At 46.2% G+C, this 7,172-nt stretch overlaps 1 protein-coding gene across 1 annotated transcript; it reads left to right on the plus strand.

Annotated features, from left to right (window-relative positions):
• The first annotated feature begins 4,720 nt into the window (after positions 1 to 4,720).
• On the plus strand, positions 4,721 to 6,769 carry EZHIP (EZH inhibitory protein). The gene is made up of 2 exons (XM_057318134.1): positions 4,721 to 6,549; positions 6,604 to 6,769. Exons 1-2 carry the CDS (start codon positions 4,721 to 4,723, stop codon positions 6,767 to 6,769), a joined length of 1,995 nt encoding a protein of 664 aa, XP_057174117.1.
• Positions 6,770 to 7,172: the final 403 nt, after the last annotated feature.

Below are 7,172 nucleotides of genomic sequence, written 5' to 3' on the forward strand. Positions count from 1 at the left end.
TTTTAACAAAATATATAAATACTTAGAAATTAATGCTTTGATTAGAGGTTTGAGAATTGGGTGATAGAGGATGATGAATTGTTATTTGTGGAATATTCCTCCATGTAAACAGGTTGAAATTAAAATCCTTAAGTTATATAATTTCTTAAGCAATGACTAGAATATTTTATATGAAAAACAACTGTAGCTTGTTGTTGTATTTTTTAAATGAATCATTTCAAAAAGCATCCCTTTTGCTGTTTAAAAGGCACAAGATCATCATAGAAAATTTAACGCATACATGTATCAAACTTTTAAGAGTAGTTATCAATCACTGGAAGGATTGATTGTGGTTTAAATTTTGTCTTGAACTTTTCTGAGTTATCTAAATGCTCTGTGGCAGACTTTGTCAAACTTGACAGCTTTGGCATTTTGCATCAGATAATTGCATGTTGTCAGAGGCGCTCCTATGCACTGAAGTAATTGAGGGTATCCCTGGCCTCTGCATACTAGATGCCAGTAGCACCTCTCCCTCTCTCCCTCTCTTTGGCATTTTCAAAACTCTCCCCCAAGGGGCAAAATGCCCCTGGTTGAGAACAACTGCACTATAGTGAATGAAATTCTAATATATGTAGAGAGCTAGCTAGATATAAAAATACACAGATGTAAATGTAGATCAGCAGATAGAGTACAATATGTCCTTTTTGTATATCATAGATATTTTCCCATGGTATTAAAATATTTTTCAAAAACATCCTATAAAGCTTCAGAGGGGAGGGGCGTGGGGGAATGGGATAGGCTGGTGATGGGTATTAAGGAGGGCACGTATTGCATGGTGCACTGGGTGTTATACTTAAGTAATGAGTCATGGAACTTTACATCAAAAACTAGGGATGTACTGTATGGTGACTAACATAACATAATAAAAAAATATTATTTAAAAAAAAAGGAAACTGAGACACAGAAAAAAAAGGCTGCATGTTTATTCTATGGACATCCAATATCCTATTGGAAAATGAGATTGTTTCAGATTATTTAAAATAAATGACACTATAATAATCACCTTTGAGCATATAACATTGTGAGTATATGAGTATTTCTTTATAATTAATCCCCAGAAGAGAAATTGCAGCATTAAATGGGTATGTTTAAGACTTTTATTTTAATACTTTTTTAAAGTTTTTTTGGGGGGGTGGGTTGTTGGGTTTTTTTTAGAGAGAGTGAGTGAGTGAGGGGGAGGGGCAGAGGGAATGAGAGAGAATCTCAAGCAAACTGCTGAGTGTGGAGCCCAATGTGCAGCTCGATCCCATGACCCTGAGATCATGAACTGAGCTCAAATCAAGACTCAGTCACTTAACCAACTGAGCCATCTAGGCACCCCTAAGACTTTTTATATGTATCATCAACTTTTCCATCAGGCAAAACGCTATGAATTTATAACCCCATCCAGTAGTATAAAAGATAGCCTTTTTTCTTACAACAGCTTAAAACCTAATTAAACATTAAAATTGTTCTAAAAGAGCAAATATCTGTACTTTTTTCTGAGTATAAGAGTTATGTATGCTCATTTAAAACATTCAGAAGATAAAGTATGAGAGGATAAAATTCATCCTTCCAGATATTTTTCTATGAGCACATACATATACATACACTATCTCTAAACAGGAGCATAGGGAAAGAAAAAGGAGAAGGCATTGAAGACACACCAGTGGGGTTAAAGAAGGGAACTTAGGGACTTCTTTAACATAAAGTTTGAGATCTTTAGAGAAGATTATATATGTCTCCATTATATATATATATATCATATATATACCATATATGAGATATATAGATATTAGGAATATTATTATAAATAGTATATATCTAAATGCTATATATAATATATATAATATATATGTTACATATGACTCCTTTATATATTTTTTCTATGCATACATTTTATATGTGTGTATATATGTATATACACATATATATATACACACACAGATATATCTCTATATATCTATATCTATATCTATATATATGAAGGGAACAAGGATAGATGGGAGCATTTTAGTTAGTATTACTAAGGATCATGACTGGGCACCTGGGTGGCTCAGTGGGTTAAGCATCTGCCTTCAGCTCTGGTCATGATCTCAGGGTCCTGGGATTGAGTCCTGCATTGGGCTCCCTGCTCAGTGGGGAGTCTGCTTCTCCTTCTCCCTCTGCTGCTCTTTTTCGCTTTCAAATAAATATAAATAAATAAATAAATAAATAAATAAATAAATAACCTTATTTAAAAAAAAAGGTAAGGACCATGGCCAAGGCCCTGAGATTCCAGAAAAAAATATCTCAGAGAGTAAACTGAAGTGACTCCCAAGAGGAAACTGGATCCATGAAACTGGTGAAAGGTGACCTACAGAATTAAGAGAATGGCTTTGAGATAAGTTGGGGTTCATAACCCTGAATGACTAGGACAAGTACAGAGGGTGTAGTGGCCAACATGTTCAGAACAGGATCACCAATTCCCCCAGTCTGCAAGCTTTCCCTTTTCAGGAAGTAGCACCAATGTCTGCCCAGATACTGTGGCCAAAATCTAGGAGTACTCACTGATTGCTGTCCTTCCCTCATAAACTCACCGACATTCAAGTTTTCCCAACTGAGGCCTCAATGACATCGTAGAGCAAACAAGCCATTCCTGCTCTACCTTTTCTGAATTCCAGCTTTATAAAATCCATGAACATAATTAAATGGATGTTGCTCCACAACACTATAGAATGGTAGATGAACAGAACACATTCTCTTCACTTATTCTTCATTTAAGTCCATCCTGTACTTCATCACTATTTCGTTTTCCACATTGTTTTTGTTCAATTACCATTCCATCCTTCATAATCTTGTATTCTGTATTTCATTCCAAATTTCATTCCATCTTTTAATGGTATTTTAAAATTTATAGTGTGTATTTCATGGTCCATTTATTCCAGGCCATTGCATACTTCATTCCATTTTATAGTTCTTCCTATTTCAACTTCAATTTCCTTCTATTTACTATTTTATTTCACATGATACTCCATTCCATTTTTCATATAACATTGTATTTTTCTTTTATTCCATATGCTATTAGATATTTATTTCTATCGTACATTCCATTCTTTCTTCCCATTATATTTCATTTAATTTCCATCCCATTCAATTTCCCATTTCACCTCCACTGCAATCAGTCTCCACTTCATCCCATTCTGCATTCCCTTTCAAATCCATTTTCCATTCCATATTATTTAACATTCCAAATACCATTCCATTCTATTTTTGAGTTGTGTTTCAGTCCAGTTAGTCATCCATGCCACTAAGTATCCCGTTCCATTCTGCTAAAATTGCTATAATAGCAACTTTCAGGAGAGCCAGTTAACAATATTTTTATCAAAGAATCACAGATGTGCACGGCCTGTATCAAGAATTTTCTAGGAATTTATCCATAGTGAGGTCATATTTTGAGGATATGCATAATTTTTAGCAAAAAGGATATGTCTCACATTGATGTGTTTATAAAAAGTTGGAAATGTTAATCAATACAGCAATGTTTGAAAATGTAAGCTTCCTCCATAAAAGGAATATTTTGAATATATTTCCACACTGGCCTTGTGGAAACATATTTATTGATATGGGAAGAGTGTTTTCTAGACCCCAAAAACAGGTTACAAAATAGTATGAATGCATAAATAATTCCATTTTATGAAACAACAGAACTATGAATTATTTAAGAATGGCCATTCTACCAAAAATAATTAAACATTTCTAATATTTGCCCATGGATACGTGGGAATTTAGATTCTAGTTTTCCTAGGTTAGGTTCTATTTGCTTTTCTGTTTTGGGTTCTGAGCATGCAGTAATAATGACTTTTGTAATAATGACTATAAATTAGTGTCCAAATATGAAACTTTAAGCCTGTGCATCAAGCATAATAGAGAACTGTAGCCAAGAATGGAGACTGGGTCAAATAAATGAATGTACATTAATCAGTGGATTACTACGCAGCCCATACAAATGATGATGTATATTTAAGGACAGTGTTATTCTTAATTCTGGGTAACTCCAGACTATGCCTTAGGAGATAAGGCAGGGGGAAGCATGTTACTTCAAAATCCCCCTCTGATGCATGACAGCAGTGCTGAACATCCCGAACCAACACAGCGAGGGCCCCATCCATTTTCTTGATTTCAGGCCGCTTTCGAGGGTCATCCAGATACAGGGAGGAGTTCTGTGGCTGTCGCTTCCAGAGTCACACATGGGCCCAGTGTCCTGTCGGGATTCTAGGAGGGATGCCCAGCTCAGCGGTATCTCCTGCTGGCCAGCGTGGTATTTTTTTCAAACCATTGCTTGAAAGATTCACCACCAGAGTGGTGCTGACAAGCTAAACTGATTTGGGGTGACTCAGACTGTTTATACAGATAGCATCGCTGCTCCCTCGAAACACACACCCACACGCACTCATAGGGGCCCAGGTATGGATGGGGAATTCACATCGTGGACTCAGCAGCAGCGGCCTCCAGAACGGTGGAGCACACCGTCTGCTTTGGCGCCAGATGGAGCTAGGTTGGCTCGCTCCCTTTAAGACGAGCGTCACGTGACAACTAGCCGACCAATCAGAAGCGAAGATCCAGCCAGGGCACGCCCATCCTCCTCACTCCTTCACCCGGAGCTCTACCCAGCCGGCGTCTGCAGCCACGCTCTCGCCTCTCTGAGAGAGAATCCGGCGTTATGGCCACTCCGTCGTCCGAGGAGAAGGCGCTGAAGCAACAGCAGGGTGAGATGCCCGCAGGGCCGAAGAACGAGGTCGCCCCTGCCCCCGGCGACGCCCGTGGGGTCGGCAACCCCGATCCCGGTGCCTCGGTCCCCTCGATCTCGAGCAGCCTTTCTCCGTCGGGTGGTGGCGCTCCGCACAGTGGCACAGCAGGTTCCTCTGCCTCTGCCCTGGCTGCCGTCGGCGCCATTGCGATCAATGGCGAGGGCCCGGAGTTGCCCTCCACGGCCCGTGTGCAGGAGAGGGAGCGTGCTGACCTCCAGGGCGGCCACAGTCCCCACGCCGAGCTGAGATGTGTGGTGCCCGGTGCGGGCCAAGGTCTCCAGGCCTCACACGCGGGCGGCGTGGCCGCCATGGTGCAAGCCATGAGGGGCGTTGGCCAGGCCAGGGGGCCTCCAACCCTGACCACGAGCCCGGGGAAGGGCCGTGGGAGGAAGCTGACCCACCACGAGGAAGCTGCCCAGGCTCAGAAGCCTCCAGGGCGGCGCTGTCTGTTTCCCGCGCTTGCTAGGCCTCAGTGCCCGGTGACCTTGCCGCCATCTTCTCCGGGGTCTCAGCCCAGCGGCCGCCGCCGTTCTCGGGTTTCTCCGTGGGGTCACCCATCCCAGCCAGGCCCTGCCCTCCGAAGTCAGGCCCGCGCAACAGGCCCAGCTCTCCGCAGTCAAGCAGCCAGGCCAGGCCCTGCCCTCAATGGCCGCGCCACCCCGCCAGGCCCCGCCTTCCTTGGCCATGCTTCCGGGTTGGGCTCAGCTCTTCGCAGCCGTGCGTCAGCACCAGGCCCTGCTCGTCGCCGTGGTGCACCCGCGCCAGGCCCTGGTCTTCGCCCTGGTGCTTTGGTGTCAGGCCCTGCCCTCCAGCGTCGCCATGCATCCGCGCCAGGCCCTGCTCTCCGCAGCCGAAGCCATGCTTCCGCGCCGGGCCCAGCCCTCCGCAGCCGCCGCCGTGCTTCCGCGCCGGGCCCAGCCCTCCGCAGCCGCGGCCGTGCTTCCGCCCTGGGTCCAGCTCTCCGCAGCGGTGTCGGTGCTTCCGCGCCGGGCCCAGCTCTCCGCAGCCGCCGCCGTGCTTCCTCGCAGGGCCCAGCTCTCCGCAGCCGCCGCCGTGCTTCCGCGCCGGGTCCAGCTCTCCGCAGCCGCCGCCGTGCATCTGCGCCAGACCCAGCTCCCTGCAGCCGCGGCCGTGCATCTGCGCCGGGCCAAGGTCGTCGCAGCCATGCATCCGCGCCGGGCCCAGCTCTCAGCCGCGGTGCATCCGCGCTGGGGTCAGCTCAACGCAACCGTGCATCCGCGCGGGGCCCTGCTTCCAGCAGCCGTGCATCTGGGTTAGGCCCTGCCCTCAATAACCGCGCCAGCCCACCAGGCCCTGCTCTCCGCAGCCGTGCATCCGGGTCAGGCCCTGCCCTCCGAAGCCGAGCCAACCCGATAGGCCCTGCCGTCCGCAACGGCTGCCCGACTCCAGGCTTTGTCCTCCGGAGCCGCACCATCCAGAGATCATCCCCTAGAAGCCGCGCCTCTCTGCCTGTGCGTACTGGCCTGAGTCCTCCTTCTTCCTCTGGGGTAGCCTTACGAAGGCTGGTCTGCCAGAGCAGCTCAAGCTCTCCTAATCCTGAGGTCCCAAGCCTAGGTGCCCAGCCCCGTTGGCATGCAGTCCGTATGCGTGCCTCCTCTCCCTCACCTCCTGGTAGGCCCTTTCCTTTCCCTGAGCAGTGTGGTGAGAGCTCCTCCTCTTCCTCCTCTACCTCCTCCTCCGGGTCTCCGGGCCAAAGCCCCTCCTCCTCTTCCTCCTCTTCGTCTTCATCTTCCTCTTCCTCCTGCTCCTCCTCCACTAATTTTTCTGGCCAGAGCACCTCTTCCCCTAAGTTTAGCGGCTTGGGCTCCATCTCCACTCCTAGTCCTGCAAGTCTGAGGCGTGCCTTGCTGCCAGAGCTTGATGCCCTGAGCCCTCTTTCTCCAGGAGAGGAGGCTGAAACAGGGAGCATGTCTTCCTCCCCTACACCTCCAGTGGTGTGACAACCTCAAAAGGAATTAGCATGCACCCACTGGCCTGAAGGGGGTGCCTGCTCTGCAGTTAACCTGTGACGTTTACAAGTGTTCTAGCTATTAACCCAGATAATGAGAAATTTTGATGCTATTGTTTGGAGAGGCAGTTTTAAAGCCTCTCTTTCCCGTAACTGTACTACCTAGCACTTATTTGCTATTGGCCCCTGATTCCAGGCCCACATTTTCCTCAAAAAGGCCTGCCTTTGCCTGAGTTGAGATTTCTCTTTTCCATGTTACCTTTGTATAATGAAATTTTTGAATGAATAAAATAAAAATGTTAACTTCATTTTTAAGATGTAGTGGTTTTTTTATTGTCCAAAAAACTGTTAACCCTACATCTGATTTAGAGGATTAAAGAAAGTTGTTAGCATGC

This window comes from Ursus arctos, chromosome X, assembly GCF_023065955.2.
Source record: "Ursus arctos isolate Adak ecotype North America chromosome X, UrsArc2.0, whole genome shotgun sequence".
In the NCBI taxonomy this organism is placed as follows: domain Eukaryota; kingdom Metazoa; phylum Chordata; class Mammalia; order Carnivora; family Ursidae; genus Ursus; species Ursus arctos.

Excerpts from the sequence above, each read along its gene's own strand:
- EZHIP (XM_057318134.1), top strand. The coding sequence starts at position 4,721 with ATGGCCACTCCGTCGTCCGAGGAGAAGGCGCTGAAGCAACAGCAGGGT. Across the intron at positions 6,550-6,603 it reads TCCTCCTCTTCCTCCTCTTC|CACCTCTTCCCCTAAGTTTA; the intron begins GTCTTCATCTTC and ends TTCTGGCCAGAG.